The following is a 16,532-nucleotide window of genomic DNA, read 5'->3' on the forward strand; positions in this document are numbered from 1 at the left end:
CCGATATCCATCCATACTTCTTCCAGAGCTTAGCTGGTACACAACGCCTAGAATACGGACTACTTTCCTGCCCTCTCTGGCAGTGAGTTGTGGTCATATGACTAAGTTCTAGTCGGTGACATGAAAGCAAAAACGCATGTGGTAGCTGCTAGAACCTTCCTGGCAACACTTGCACTCTTCAGCTTCATTGCTTCTTAAGTCCTGCTGCCTAGATTAGAATGCAGTCATTTTGGGTCATGAGTCCAAGCTATGCTCAGTGGCACAAGAGCTGCCCTGCAGCTGCCCTGCAGACTTCCCCTTTGATGTCTCTGGCCAGAATGAGATTAGATACCCACTACTAAAGCAATCACAGGCAGAGGATAGGATTATCACGAGTAAACCATTCATATTCAGTAGGGTCCACCTTTGGAAATGGGGATGGGATCACCTTCCCCGAGTCACGGTAGGGGAGGGGTGGAAACAGAAGGACGGTGGTACAAGTTGTGCAGTGCACAACAAAGGGGGCTGGGAGGGGCGTTCACCTTCACTCATTGCCACTTGTAGGATTATTATGATCAATTTTCAGCAGATGGCAGTAAAGTGCTTGGGGAAAGGATGTCTTTTTTCTCATTCACACAAAGTCAGGGTGAGCTGACAAGGTTGGTAACTAACAAAAACCAAGATTACGTTGGAAGGAAGGTGGGGGGGGGTAAAGGTGGGAAATGAGTGCTTGGTAGATACTGAGATTTCTGTAACATAAAGTAAATAATCAAATCTGTAAACCTTTTAAAATTATATGTAGTAAATTCTATTTTAATGAAATAATCCATTCCAGGCTTACGAAAAAATTTTAAAATCTTTATTCAATTTCAGTATAATGGCTCTGGAAAAAAAAAAAAAAAGAATTCTAGACAGATATCCTAAGCTGCAAAACCCACTGTCAATACCAATAAAACGTTTAAAATTAGCTGTCAAGATTGATTTGTACGAGAGCAGCAGCATTCAGACAGCAAAGACCCTACCCCCCCCACCCCCCATCATATCACATGATTAAGGTATGTAGGAAATTACTACATCTTGAGGAAAAATACCAGTTGAGTGGATGAAATATTATCACTGAAGAGTAATCAATCACATTATAAAGCATGATTCATTTTAAGAAATCTGAGATTTAAAGAAAGCATTACAGTTCCTTCACACTCCTGTCATATGTCCACAGAAAGAGAAAATATGACCAAAACTCAACAAGAAGGCAAAGTTGGGAATACAGAGTGATACGTCAGGAAACATTTTTTTTAAAGTGAGACTTGGTAATCAATTTTCTTGTTGCTATAACCTCTGCCACCTTCTCTTAGTACCAAGGCACAACTGTACAAGTGATTATGGGATATAAAAATGCAAGGAGTTTTCTTTGGGTCAGTTTACACTTTGGATCAGTAATAAATACAACGCGTGTGATGAAACGGAATTCCCTTCATATCTTCCCTGTGGTCACGGGCATAGTCCCACAAGTAATAATCCAGAAGAATGGAATTGATCTCGCCACTGGTTTTTTCACCCTTGTTTTCAATAAGCTCCAGAAGACAATCCCGGATCAGTTCAACACACCACAGTGAGCACCCTCTGATTTCCACCTCTTGCCTATTCCCATACGAGAGCATTTCTCCTGCAAGGGGGGAAAAACAGAGCAGGAAGTACTAAGTCAGTGATATAAAATCTACTTAGACTTTAAACCACTTCTAAAATAGGCATTAATTCTAAATTACAAGTTCCACAAGAGCAGGGACCATGTCTGGCTTGTCCTAATATTCCTGGGACCTAGCATAGCACCTTGTACATACTAGCTCCCCAATAAATATTTGCTACATGAATTTGGGGTAACCATAAATTTAAAAATATGATGACAAGATTATTAAATTCTTGAAAACAAAGGATTTAAAATTGGATTTGATAGCCAGGAAAAATTACAAAATTTGGAGGACTCCAAGGGGACCAAAAAAACAATACCTCCCTTCCCCACTTGAAAATTGAACATTGTTGGCACACCTGGGTGGCTCAGAAGGCTGTGTCCGACTTCAGTTCAGGTCATGATCTCACAGCTTCTGAGTTTGAGCCCTGAATCGGTCTCTGTGCTGACAGCTCAGAGCCTGGAACCTGATTTGGATTCTGTGTCTCCCTCTCTCTCTGAACACCTCCCCCCCCCCCCACCACTCATGCTCTGTCTCTCTCTCTCTCTCAAAAGTAAATAAACATTTAAAAACAAATTGAACATTGTCTTAGGTACATCCTAAATGCATCAAGGAGAACCCAGGAAATCAAAGTTGTTAACCTGAGCAAGGAAAACCACCACTGTTCTTTGGATTCAGGATCATTCCACCAGCCCTGCCTTAATATGTAGTCAAGAGCTCCCATAGGACTTGCAGTCTCTCCAGTGCCCCACTCCAGGGTGTATCTGATCCTGCAGGATGGGCATTGACTATGTTTTGCCACTGAGACTAGAACTGGGCTCAACAACTGAACTGCCTGTAAGGATCAGAGAGACAGAGTAAGTGAAGGCAGCAGCTAGATGCAAAGTGGTGAGGTAGAGAATGTGTGCTGCCCTATCTAAAGGTAAGTCCACATTTCTCTACTTTTACAAAAGTCAGAAAGCTTCATTTTCATGTGAAACCTGTCAAGTGTTAGTAACTAATTACAAGTGCTCAAAACACTGTCGAGTCTAGGGCACCTGGGTGGCTCAGTCCGTTAAGCAGCCAACTCTTGATTTCGTCTCAGGTCATGATGTCACAGTTTGTGAATTCAAGCCCTGCTTAGGGCTCTGAGCTGATGGCAGAGAGCCTGCTTGGACTCTCTCTCCCTCTCTCTCTCTGCCCCACCCTGCTCATGCTTGCTGGCTCGCTCTCTCTCTCTCTCTCTCTCTCTCTCTCTCTCTCTCTGTCAAAAATAAATAAATAAACATTTAGAAACAAAACAAAACATGGTTGAGGACAAACAAAACACACCTGCAGGTTACATTTGGCCTCTGGCCACCAATCTGCACCCTAGCACAGAGCTTCAGAGTACCTAAGAGGCCCTGTGATCCACTGAAAAGTAGGGCAATGCCCCAGCCCCACTAGGTTCCACTCTGTCACCTCCAGTCTTAAATGGTATTGCTTAGGGGCGCCTGGGTGGCTCAGTCAGTTAAGCATCTGACTTTGGCTCTGGTCATGATCTCACGGTTCGTGAGTTTGAGCCCCATGTCGGGCTCTGTGCTGACAGCTCAGAGCCTGGAGCCTACTTCGGATTCTGTGTCTCCCTCTCTCTCTACCCCACCTCTGCTTGCATTCTGTCTCTCTCTCATAAATGAGTAAACATTAAAAAACAAAATGGTGTTACTTATATCCACTCCATCCAGTAAATAACTATGTTGAACTGTGTCCCCCAAAAAGTCACATTCAAGTCTTAACTCCTGGTACATGTGAATGTGTCCTTACTTGTAAACAAGATCTTTGCAGATGTGATCAAGTTAAAATAAGGTCATACGGGATTAGGGTGGGCCTTAAATGCCATGACTGGTGTCAGCCCTAGAATCACAGTGAAGAGTATAAATTTAGCCAAATTGCACAGTATTTATAAATGGTTAAAAAAATATGCCTTTGATGAAGAGGGGTTAAAGATAAAATGGACAGAAAAAACATCTAAATTCATACTACAGTGAAGAGACCACATTTATTTAAAAAAAAAAAAAAGATAAAATGGACAGAAATCTGGGTAGGTCTTCCAAGGGCTGCCCTGGAGATATTCAGAAGAAAAGAGAGGAAAAACAATATAAGTGTGTAGCACAACTCAAATCTGGAAGAAGTATCATTGAAGGCCAGTTAAGGAAGGTTCTACCTCATCTAGTCAAGCTACCTGGTTCTAGATTTCATTTTAGTTTTTAAAACTTAGTGTACTATACTAGTGTGTACTCCTTTATGTTTATAGTTTGTTTCTCTAGTTTGCTAGGAAAGTACTTTTGGAAAAAAATCCAACTTTGCTTAAATAAACTAAGAGGCAGAGAAATTAGTTCGCGCTACGTCAGACTGGCTAAGGATGAAAGAACAAGCCTTTCAGAAGCTGGACAGTTGCAGCTGGATGCCTGGGAAATGGCCTTGGGAATTGAAGTGGACGGCACAAGAATGGTCAGACAACTTTGTTCAGCCATGCCGGTGATCCCTCCTCAGCAGGGTTTTCCTCACGGTAGCAGAGACAACTGGGTGCTACATACATTCAGAAGGAGATGGACAAATTATGAAGAGCTGGAAAAAGCTAGGCGGAGGAGGCAGCATTTGAGCTAAGCCCCTGCGGGTGTGTAGGATTTGAATTGGAAAAAAGAGAATTTGGGTGAGGGAAACCAGGCAAGAGCATGTTTACAGATAGGGGCGAGCAGTGTATACACCAAAAAAAGATCAGCTGCATATGGCTACATGGAAAAGAAGCCCTGAATGCTTAAATGTTTAAGGTATCCAGCAATTAATGATCCAGGATGTGAGCATTATGACATAAAATAGCTTGTGATGTTTCAAATGAAGAAACAGAAGGATAAAATGGATGGCCCAAGGCAGCATAAAAAACTGGTAGAAACAACCACAGCAACAATGGTACCTTTATATTCTGTGTTATTCCTGTTTTGGGTGATTGAAATATATTTCACAAGAGAAAGTTAGGCATAAAAACTACTTGCTTTTAAAAATAAAGAGTAGCTGAAAAGATTGCATCCCAAAGAGATAAATTAATGTGAAAATCATGTAATTATTTTTCTTATACACAGAAATGTTTAAAACACAAAAAGCTGGGGCACGTGGGTGGCTCAGTCAGTTAAGCATTCAGCTTCAGCTCAAGTAATGATCTCACGGTTCATGAGTTCGAGCCCCGCATTGGGCTCTCCGCTGTCAGTGTAGAGCCTGCTCCAGATCCTCTGTCTCCTTCTCTTTCTGCCCTTCCTCCATTTGCGCGCTCTCTCTCTCAAAAAATAAATATTTTAAAAATTAAAAAAAAAAACCACCCAAAAGCTAATTTTCACACAATTATCTATACTCATCTATTATAATAAGGCTCCCACTCTTGAGAATGATTCCTCAAATCCAATAATGGTAAATAAATAAGCCTAGAAAAGTGAGTCACTTAAGCAAGGTAACCCAGCGGCAGACCCTGGGGACTCCTGACTTGAAACCCACTGCATATTCCCTATCTCTCAGCCCACCTCATATTTCACAATATAGTGTGCTCTTCAGTGCTTAACTAACACTCTTCAGATACTGCACCTTCAGGACTTCAGTGTTGCACACCTTCATGTCAAAGAAATTTGGGTTTCATTTTATTGTGAGGCCTTGAAATTATAATATCCAAACGGCACAATTTCCTACAATATCCATATTCCATTGCAGTGTAAACAACAACCAAAAGCAATTTTCTCTGTATTTCAATTACCCTGGCATTTTTCTTTACATGTGCTTTTAACACTAAAGAGTGCTTTTTTATTTTTATTTTTTTAAAGGAAAGGAGAACTTCTATGAAAGAAACTAGATAAGAAAGACCGTCTTAATTAAGTTGGCAAACCTTTGAGAAGCTTCTCCAGTAGTTCCTTTGAGTATTTCAGGGCTCCCAGGTGCACAAGAACCTGAGGTAATCTATAGTCAGCAAACATGGTGATACTGGAGATGTCCTTAAAGCAGCCGTCTCCTTCTCCCTCTAACACACTCCACGTATCTGCCACGAGGATTTGGGCCCGTTTGTAGAAAGAAATTTTCTTCCCCTGATGAATGAAAAAAATATAAATGCTACCTGGGTATCTGAAAGCTTTATGCATGCTATAAAAAGAAAGGCACACATTGAAAACATTTTTCAAGGGTGCAATAATTTTAATGTTGGTGAGAATTTATAGACCTTGACTAGAAGAAAAAGGGAGTCTAATAAATATTAAATTATCTTTCACTCCAAATTTACTTCCTAGATTTTTCAAGGCACATAAAATATAATTGTGGTAATTGTGGTATTATTTAGTGTTCCTTTTCAATGACATTACTTCACATACATATTTCTGCACCACTATAACCCACCTGCTTATTCTTTTTAATGGCTAGACAGTATTTATTTAGACAGTTTCTTAAATTTTTCTGATTAGAACATAATTCCCATTAATTGTGTAAAATACAGAAGAGTATAAAGAGGAAAACAATCATCCTTAAACTCACCTCTGAAGAGAATCACAACATTCATTTTTTTAACTATTATCTTTCAGATTAACTTACTTCAGAGATAAAGACCTAACTGCTGAACAGCCAGAATTTATCAAGCCTACCTTTCTGGAAACAGTCAATATCAATTTGTAAACCCACAGAACAAAACTACCTTCCAATTATATTTACACAAGGAAGAAACAAATTTAGCCATGCATTATAGGATATCGGGTTATAATTTAACTAAAAAGTTCTCCATAAAAGTACAAATACAGATCAGCATAAACTATGGAAAAACACAGATAATTAGAATCTACTCCTAGTCCTAATACCAAAGGTAATAATCTCAAATCATCTTTTATAACTGCTTGTCTGCTAAAGGAAAATAATCAGTATTACTGGCTCCCAAAATTTGTCCTGACCACCTTGGAGAATGTGTTAAGTAAGAGAATGGAAGTAAGTAAAAAATGAAATTAAATTCTTCAAGGAAAGGCTCCATGTGAAAATTCCTTAGGATGATAATACAGATTCCTTTACTTACAAGCAAAACAAAACAAAACCAAAAAACACTTCCAATGATACTTTGTCCCAGTGAGAAATAACTTAACATTGCCTGACCTTAAGGTATACCCACTGCAATCAATCCAGACCTACTTTTACTAAGTAAATTGTTTAAGGCCACCTTTAAGAAATTCAGTATTTTGTTTTCCAGGGCAAACACATATGCTCATTTTCTGACATGATGTAAAGTCTGTAAATTAAATTGAATGCTGCGGGGGGGGGGGGGGAGTGGAACAAATCACCATTAAGAAGTATCCCTACATCGTTTGGGAATAACATTCCCAAACCTATCAAAATATGACAGGCTGGCAATTGTTGGACTGGACTTACATTTGGGAACTAGGTTTATATTCAAGTCTAGTATATTGACGAGCAAGACATAAAAGTTAATATACAAAACAAAATTGTGGGGGCACCTGGGTGGTTCAGTCGGTTAAGCATCTGACTCTTGATTTTATCTCAGGTCACGATTTCACAGTTTATGAGATCTAACCCTGTGTCGGGGTCTGCGCCGACAGTGCAGAGCCTGCTTGGGATTCTGACTCTCACTCTCTGCCCCTCCCTCACTCGCACACGTGCTCTTTCTCAAATTAAATAAAAAACATTAACATTTTTTTAAAAAACAAAATAGAAGAAAACCCAGAATAAAATTATATATCAGACACAATTAATACATCATGCTTTCTGTAATAGATAAAAGCTATTGTCTCCTGTTTTTAAGAAGATTCACAGATCAAACTAGAAAAATATAAGAACCAGACTTATGTAACAAAATCAGTGCTAGCATGGAACAAAACATAAATTGTCACATCATGACCACTGTTGCCATGGTAGCCAACTAGGATATCACAAAGATTAGATTATAATACCTTAAAATGAAAAAACAAAACAAAAGATTCAAGTGAGGAATCTAAAAACAAATTCAAGTCATCAATAAAACATTTTCTTAACAAGCTGATACGGTTTGAGTAATCAAATGATTTTAGTAATCAGAGTCTTCATCTCTAAAATATTAATTGATCTCACTGAAAATACCAGCAAATCCAAAATAACAATTCTCTATGTGTTCTATAATATTTCTTTGTGAATATTTTCAAAATAGTAACTTCATAAAAAATTATCAATGAAAAAAATCCATGACCATGAGTTGATTTTCTTCAACAAATTTATCATGAACAAATTAGAAAGGTCAAAAATTACAAATGTTTAAGAGAAACATAAAATGTTATTGATTAAAGTATCAAAAGAGTTCTTGTTTTCATTATGTTTATCAGTATGTCAGAGTGAAGACTATCACCTAAGGAAAGCAATTTATTAGGACTTTTAACATGGTTACCAAATAATCTAATTCAGAGCTGCTTTGGAAGTACATATACAGTATCTGAATTCTAAAGCTTCTTGACTGACTCTAGAATACAGCCGGGTTAGGAAATCCCTAATCTAAATCTGTCTGCATTTAAACTTTCTAATTTTATCAGTTTATTTATAATGTTTAAAAACACAAATGATGGCACAAAAACAGACACACAGACCAATGGAATAGAATAGAAACCCCAGAACTAGACCCACAAACATATGGCCAACTCATCTTTGACAAAGCAGGAAAGAACATCCAATGGAAAAAAGACAGCCTCTTTAACAAATGGTGCTGGGAGAACTGGACAGCAACATGCAGAAGGTTGAAACTAGACCACTTTCTCACACCATTTACAAAAATAAACTCAAAATGGATAAAGGACCTAAATGTGAGACAGGAAACCATCAGAACCTTAGAGGAGAAAGCAGGAAAAGACCTCTCTGACCTCAGCCGTAGCAATCTCTTACTCGACACATCCCCAAAGGCAAGGGAATTAAAAGCAAAAGTGAATTACTGGGACCTTATGAAGATAAAAAGCTTCTGCACAGCAAAGGAAACAACCAACAAAACTAAAAGGCAACCAACGGAATGGGAAAAGATATTTGCAAATGACATATCGGACAAAGGGCTAGTATCTAAAATCTATAAAGAGCTCACCAAACTCCACACCCGAAAAACAAATAACCCAGTGAAGAAATGGGCAGAAAACATGAATAGACACTTCTCTAAAGAAGACATCCAGATGGCCAACAGGCACATGAAAAGATGTTCAGCGTCGCTCCTTATCAGGGAAATACAAATCAAAACCACACTCAGGTATCACCTCACGCCAGTCAGAGTGGCCAAAATGAACAAATCAGGAGACTATAGATGCTGGAGAGGATGTGGAGAAACGGGAACCCTCTTGCACTGTTGGTGGGAATGCAAATTGGTGCAGCCGCTCTGGAAAGCAGTGTGGAGGTTCCTCAGAAAATTAAAAATAGACCTACCCTATGACCCAGCAATAGCACTGCTAGGAATCTACCCAAGGGATACAGGAGTACTGATGCATAGGGGCACTTGTACCCCAATGTTCATAGCAGCACTCTCAACAATAGCCAAATTATGGAAAGAGCCTAAATGTCCATCAACTGATGAATGGATAAAGAAATTGTGGTTTATATACACAATGGAATACTACGTGGCAATGAGAAAAAATGAAATATGGCCTTTTGTAGCAACGTGGATGGAACTGGAGAGTGTGATGCTAAGTGAAATAAGCCATACAGAGAAAGACAGATACCATATGGTTTCACTCTTATGTGGATCCTGAGAAACTTAACAGGAACCCATGGGGGAGGGGAAGGAAAAAAAAAAAAAAAAAAAAAAAAGGACGTTAGAGTGGGAGAGAGCCAAAGCATAAGAGACTGTTAAAAACTGAGAACAAACTGAGGGTTGATGGGGGGTGGGAGGGAGGGGCGGGTGGGTGATGGGTATTGAGGAGGGCACCTTTTGGGGTGAGCACTGGGTGTTGTATGGAAACCAATTTGTCAATAAACTTCATATAAAAAAAATAAAATAAAAAAAAAATAAAAACACAAATGATAATCTCAGTAAATAAATATCGACGAAAAACAATTATGACTATTTTATGCAGCTTTTTAAAGATTTAAAAACATAGCAACCAATACCATAACCATGTTATGAAGGGGCCGGGAAAAGGGCATTCTCATATGCTGCTGCTGATCATCTTTGTTATTATCTTTTTGGAGAACCGTTAGCATTTTTATGTATTACAAGTCTGAAAATCCAGGCCATGCTCTGACTCAGCAATTCCACTACTAGGATTCCATTCTAAGAAAATAATTACAAGTGTTAAACTATTGTGCAGTATTGCTTATTATCACATACAACTGAAAACAACAAGACATAAAATTCAATTTAAAATAAAACTGTGGGGGCGCCTGGGTTGGCTCAGTCGGCTAAGCTTCCGACTTCAGCTCAGGTCACGATCTCGCAGTTCGTGGGTTCGAGTCCCGCGTCGGGCTCTGTGCTGACAGCTCAGAGCCTGGAGCCTGCTTCAGATTCTGTGTCTCCCTCTCTCTCTGACCCTCTCCCGTTCATGCTCTATCTCTCTCTGTCTCAAAAATAAATAAACGTTAAAAAAAATTTTTTTTTAAATAAAAAATAAAACTGTGTATCAAATAGAATTACTGTGGTAAAATAGTTGGGCAAATAAATATGGGATTAGATAGCCATACAGTGTAATACTGTGAAGTCATTAAAAATGGTACTATGCGAGGTGTGTGGGTGGCTCAGTTGGTTAAGCATCCAACTTTGGCTCAGGTCATGATCTCATGGTTTGTGGGTTCAAGACCCACATTGGGCTCTGCATTGACAGCATGGAGCCTGCTTGGGATTCTCTCTTTCCCTCTCTCTCTGCCCCTCCCCCACTCACGCTTTCCCTCTCTCTCTCTCTCTCTCTCTCTCTTCTCTCTCGTAAAAATAAGCTTTAAAAATATTTTTTTAATGGAAAAAAATTGTGCTGTGAAAGAACTGACATAGAAAAGATGTTCATATGTTGACTTTTAAAAGTTTATACAGCATGATCCTAACTGTCCCCAGCCCATGGTATAGACATTCACACAAACACACACATGTAGAAAGACCAAATTATGAACAGTGATTACCTCCTGGTAGAATAGAGACTGCTTCTCTGTACTTTTCAAATGCTATAATAAACATGTTATACTCTTGCAATTAGAAAATTCTAAAACATGAATAAAAACATACATTTGATTTTAACACTTTCTGAAATTCAAAAGTAGTCCCAAAAGGTCCAGAATTCCTCCAGATTTGGAGTTAACTTCTCAAAGTACTTCAATTATTTACGTATCTTTTATTTAATTAACTAACTTTTGAAGATTTTACTTTTAAGCAATCTTCATACCCAATGAGGGGCTCAAACTTACAACCCCAAGATCAAGAATTACACACCCCAGGTGTCCCTTATTATTTACATATCTTTTTTTAAATTTTTTATGTTACTTATTTATCCATTTTTACTTTAGAGAGCGAGTACAAGTGGACAAGAGGGGCAGAAAGGAGAGAGAAAGAGAGAATCTTAAGTAGGCTCCATGCCCAGCACCAAGCACAACACGGGGCTCTCCAGCCCACAATCCTGGGATCATGACCTGAGCGGAAATCAAGAGTCCAACGATCAGGATGCCTGGGTGGCTCAGTCGGTTAAGTGTCCAACTTCAGCTCAGGTCATGATTTCATGGGTCATGAGTTTGAGCCCACGTCAGGCTCTGTGCCAACAGCTTGGAGCCTGGAGCCTGCTTCGGATTCTCTGTCTCACTCTTCTCTCTGTCCCTCCCCCACTCACACTCTCTCTCTCTCTCTCTCTCTCTCTCAAAAATAAACATTAAAAGAAAAAATTAAAAAAGGAAAAAGAGTCAGGGCTCAACTGATTGAGACACTCAGGTGACCCTATTTATGTATCTTTTCAATGAATATGTAAAGATAACTATAAAATGGACAAATTGAAGCATTTAGTGAGTACCCAATACGTGCTCAGCATCATGTTAGAAATCATAGGAAATATGCTGCTTTTGGGTAACACTAATGACAATCTTTTGGAAAAAAATGAAAAAGTGTAATACTCCTTTAAGAAAGTATCAGAATCCTTAAGTATGATTTTTGTTACTTTTGGGGGATTTTTTTTATAAGAATGTTTTATTTTTACTTTTTTTATAATTTTTTAAGTGTTTATTTATTTTTTAGATGGAGAGAGAGACAGAGCACGAGCAGGAGAGAAGAGAGAGGGAGACAGAATCCAAAGCAGGCTCCAGGCTCTGACCTGTCAGCACAGAGCCCAATGAGGGGCTCGAACTCATGAACCTCAAGATCATGACCTGAGCCAACCAAAGTTGGACGCTTAACTGACTCAGCCACCCAGGCGCCCCTATAAGAATGTATTCTAGAAATAAGTACTGATGGGAAATAGTTCAGGTACTAATATTCATTTTAAAATATGTCAGCCTTAAAATTAATCTATACTCTGGTACAATTTTTAAAAATTGAGGGGCACCTGGGTGGTTCGGTTGGTTGACCGTCGGACTCTTCATTTCAGCTCAGGTCATGATCTCACAGTTCACGTGCGGCTCTGCGCCGACAGCAGGGAGCCTGCTTCAGATTGTCTCCCTCTCTCTCTCTGCTCCTGCCCCTGCTGACACACGTGCACAAGTGCTTGTTCACTTGTACTCTGTCTCTCTCAAAATAAATAAACCTTTAAAAACATTTTGAGCTTTTCAGCAAAGCAAACCATGTTTCAAATAAAATAGAAACTCAGCACATTTGCTTACTAACTTGGAATTATAAGCTACAAAAAAAGTTTACTCTTTCTTCCACAAAAACAAAAACTCACGACAACTTCAAAGCAAACTATATGCTATCATGAGTTTATTCCATTCTGAAATCATGTTAAATTTACTCTTAGCCCTTTCTACAACCATGTCGATTCTGGAATACATGGATTCTTAGCCACCTTTGATTTCATTTATACACTAATACATTTAGATGGCCTGAAGGATGCACCAAGGAACTTGATCCACAATTTCTTTAAAAAAGGCTGAAATGACACACTTTAAAGACAAAGATAAATCTCAAAGTAACCTCTGCATTAGCAAAATGCTTAGAACAAAATGAAATTCAGCAGTGGCCTAGGGCTTCTTTTCTAGGAACTGCCTCTGCCCCACTCAAAGCCCCTGCAGCCGCACGTAATTGGTCATAATCCATGCCAATTCAATCAGCGTTTGACCAGGAATTTTAGAAGGTACCTGAGAGAGGGTGTCTACTTCTCCCTCTCTCTCTGGTGGCTGAAGCAATAGGATACAAATTCATGAACCTTTTCTACTTCATGGAGAAAGCCAGCCTGCAGTCAGAGAAATATGGAGCCAAAAGAAACAGAGAGACTGAATCCTGATGGCACTGAGTCCCTGACCCTAGGTGTTCCTATCCCTAATACCCATCCCAAATTCTTCATTTTGCTTAAGCTTTTTATCGTTTTGTGTCTGTCTCTTGCAATTAAAAGAATCTTAACAACACCACCACCACCACCAACAAAGGAATCTTAACATATATAACCAAGCATCTCTCACTTTACAGGAGAATTGAAATGCTACCTATTTATTTCCTGACTAAGTGAAATAAAATAAACCAGTTAACCTTTCTGTTTAGACTTTAGTTCCTGGTCTGCAAACAGGACAATAATGATCCTTGTCCTTAGGCCCACAGAGCTCTTCTATGGATCAAATGAGAGTGTACAGGCAAACACCCTGTAAATCATAAAGAGCAATTTAAACAATATTATTGGTAATTGTTGTTAGTTGTTGAATTGTGATTTCAAAAGGGTAGCTTAAAAATGTCAATGTGACTTAAGCATTCATTAACTTATTCAATAGATTTATATTATGCGATTCCTTGAGAGGGTTGCTTTCACTTCTATGTCACAGTGACATAAAATACACAATGATAACAAATTCTAAAAGAATTTTACAAAAACAGGGGCACCTTGGTGGCTCAGTCAGTGAGTGTCCGACTTCACCTCGGTTCATGATCTCACAGTTCATGAGTTTGAGCCCCATGTCGGGCTCTGTGCTGACAGCTCAGAGCCTGGAGCTTGCTTCAGATTATGTGTGTGTGTGTGCGTGTGTGTGTGTGTGTGTGTGTGTGTGTGTGTGTCTGCCCCTCCCCCACTTGTGCGTGTGCATGCTCTCTCTCTCTCTATTAAAAATAAATGAACCTTAAAAAAATTTTTACAAAAACAGACTCTGGGTGTATACTGGGGGGGGGGGTATACCAAATGTTAGCCATTTTAAAAGTACATCATCTATTTAAAGTAAATAAAGAAAATAACACTGTTAAAGTACTCTGTGTGAAAAAGAAAACACACAGTATGTATATATACATTAGATCTGCCAAAAATTACTTTTTATTAGAATTTAGAAATATTTTCTGGTTTTCATCCAATGAACTAAATTTTTGGAAGTTCCAGAAGGCCCTCATTATTCCTGAGTAGCAACATCATATTGAAGGTCCAGTGTTTTTTATGTTTGAAACATTTTAAAAGGACAAAGAAAAAGGAACAAAAGAATAAAGGAAACACACTAACTAGAAAACATAAAAGAAGTAACCTCTTTGAAACACTACTTAACAATTTTGTTCCTGTTCCTTGTCCACAAGGAACTTCAAATTTTAAGTGTTTATTCTCAAAAGTAGTTCTGGAAGTAAAAGAGTTAACTAGGAGAAGATAATTAAGAATTCTAAAGTCTCCAACAGAAGCAACTCACCTCATACTGAGTCACATCTCTGTAAGAAGGAAAGCTTTCGACTACCAGGTGCATTAACTTCTGAGCGCTTTTTTCACTTTTTCGGACACAATTAAGAAAAGAGCCTTCAAACTTCTCAAGCAGAATTTTCCCGGTTTCATTAAGAATCCGATGCCTCTCTTCTATCAAAGGCATGGGAACGTCCGTGTCAGAACGGAATATGTGCTGAACCTGATCCAGGGTCACTGTGGCATAGTAGGAAGCACTAGTTATCGGGATCCCTTAGGGAGAAAAGAAAATGCAGAGGAACAATGTCATACTTTTATATTCATTAGACCCTAGCTTTTACAACATACAATAGGAGAGCAAATGAGTGTTACAGGAATGCACGAAACGTGGATGAAGAATTTAAAAATCAGAAGCATTAATTTTTTATTTACTCATCTGTATTTATTCATCCGTTTCTAACAATTGTCATATTACATCAGATGTATTTTGACTGCATAAAATGTTATAGGTGTCCCTTTGTTCTTTAGATGTCATCAAAGTGACATTCTTTAGAAAACTGACTTTTATTCTTAGCTGTGCTGATGATAAACATTAGGATCATTTCTCACTGAGAATGGACTTATAGCCAGCCTCCTCTCACACTTCTATTTTAAACAGAGAAGAACTGCTTCACATTAAGCAATGAAGAACTTCAAGTTCGCCGTATTAACCCAGACGCCGGACCCGCTCCTTGGGACCCTCCCGCTGAACCGAACCCTGCCTCAGGTCTGACAGGGGGCACCAACCTTCGTCGAGGGCTCTGTTGACCGCGGCGCACAGGGACCAGTACCCGCTGTACGTTTTCCCCCTGTACCCCACCAGACATTTGTGCTCCTCATGCTCCGACCAGAAGGAGAAGTTGAGCGTGTCTGTCACGAACACCCAGTTGACCGCGGCCTCGTCAGCCGCCCTGGGATTCAGCTCGTGAAGGGCCTTCCAGCCCCCCAGGCGCAGCTCGGGCCCCGAGGCCTTGGCGAGCAGCAGCTTGGCCACCCTCCGCACGCCTCCGCCGTCGATGAACACATCCCGACTGTTCTCTGCAATGAATTTTGCAGACTCCCTGGGAGGAAGGGGCCCGTCCATTCCGCCCCTCCCTTTGGGACTGGGGAACGTCGCTTTCACCCGCCCGCTGGCCAAACTCGCTTCCCTCTCTGAGCGGGGGAAGGGCGCGGGTCCCTCTGCAGCTCTCCTTTCCTACCCACCGTGGGATCGCTGCCCTAACGGGGTACCGCCCTCGCCCAGCCGCACTGAAACCGGACAGGGCGGCCGTGTTCTGGGGCCCCTCCCTCCACCGCACTCCCAGGCTGAACAGCGGAGGCCACGGGGCCGCGCCCCCGGCCGGGACCGAAGGCACTTCCGGGAAGGCTGCCCCGCCCACTCTCGCCCAGGCGCGTGCCTGGGACCCGTTTCCGGTTCCGAAGACCCGGAAACTGCCCGGAGGGGTCCGGCGGGAGCTGGCAGGCAGTTTTCCTCCCTCCTGCCCTGGCGTACTGCTCCGCCATTTTGTGCACGTTTGCACCCTCTCTTCGGGCACGTGGTACTGCGGCTTGGCGCGGTGGCCTGAGTCGCGATGACTGCGAGCGGTGCGCAGCGTTGCCTTCGGCTCCGGCCCCTCGCCACTCCGGGTGGGTGACGTGGGGGCAAGACGCCCACGGCGACCCCCAGCATCCGGGTTCCTGGGCCGCGACGAGCGTGACGGCGCTAGTCGTTGCAGGGGGCTGAATCGCCCCCAGGCTGCGACATGGATTGGCGGGTCCCCCACAACCCCATTTCCCAGGCACGCCTCTTGTGCTAAATTCCTGGCCCATTTGGAGGCCATATGGACGTTTAGGATTAGTTGGGAAATTTGGAGAAATGGATGAGAAAACAAGTGTATTAAATTGTTAGGTTAACATTATGTGTCTGGAATTGTGCTTACTTACTGACTCTTTTAGTCCTGGCTGTGACAAAAGCGGCGGTTGTGTTCCTTGTTTTGAGAGAGCTGTATGGTTCAGTGGTTAGTCCCTGGTGACAGCAGTGTTCTGGGTTGAGATTCAAACCTTTGTTCATCAATCCCCAGCTCTGGGGCACTTTCTGTGAACC

The 16,532-nt window shown here is 40.8% G+C and overlaps 1 protein-coding gene across 2 annotated transcripts; it reads right to left on the reverse strand.

Annotated features, from left to right (window-relative positions):
• Window positions 1-816: 816 nt before the first annotated feature.
• Window positions 817-15,760, reverse strand: QNG1 (Q-nucleotide N-glycosylase 1). Of its 2 annotated transcripts, none has more exons than XM_047102847.1 (4): window positions 15,197-15,760; window positions 14,424-14,683; window positions 5,554-5,749; window positions 817-1,645 (listed from the first exon to the last, which is right to left on the reverse strand). In XM_047102847.1, the coding sequence occupies exons 1-4, from the start codon at window positions 15,531-15,533 to the stop codon at window positions 1,413-1,415; spliced, it is 1,026 nt and encodes a 341-aa protein (XP_046958803.1). In that variant the 5' UTR covers window positions 15,534-15,760; the 3' UTR covers window positions 817-1,412. The 2 variants fall into 2 exon arrangements, with proteins under 2 accessions (XP_046958803.1, XP_046958811.1); XM_047102855.1 differs by lacking the exon at window positions 817-1,645 and adding an exon at window positions 3,274-3,539.
• Window positions 15,761-16,532: the final 772 nt, after the last annotated feature.

The sequence above is a fragment of the Lynx rufus genome, unplaced genomic scaffold (assembly GCF_022079265.1).
Source record: "Lynx rufus isolate CCGP_SWC_20201006 ecotype Redwood Valley unplaced genomic scaffold, mLynRuf1.p SCAF_10, whole genome shotgun sequence".
NCBI classification, from domain to species: domain Eukaryota; kingdom Metazoa; phylum Chordata; class Mammalia; order Carnivora; family Felidae; genus Lynx; species Lynx rufus.

Excerpts from the sequence above, each read along its gene's own strand:
- QNG1 (XM_047102847.1), bottom strand. The coding sequence starts at position 15,533 with ATGGACGGGCCCCTTCCTCCCAGGGAGTCTGCAAAATTCATTGCAGAG. Across the intron at positions 14,684-15,196 it reads CAACAGAGCCCTCGACGAAG|GGATCCCGATAACTAGTGCT; the intron begins GTTGGTGCCCCC and ends TTTCTCCCTAAG. Across the intron at positions 1,646-5,553 it reads ACTGGAGAAGCTTCTCAAAG|GAGAAATGCTCTCGTATGGG; the intron begins GTTTGCCAACTT and ends CCCCCCTTGCAG.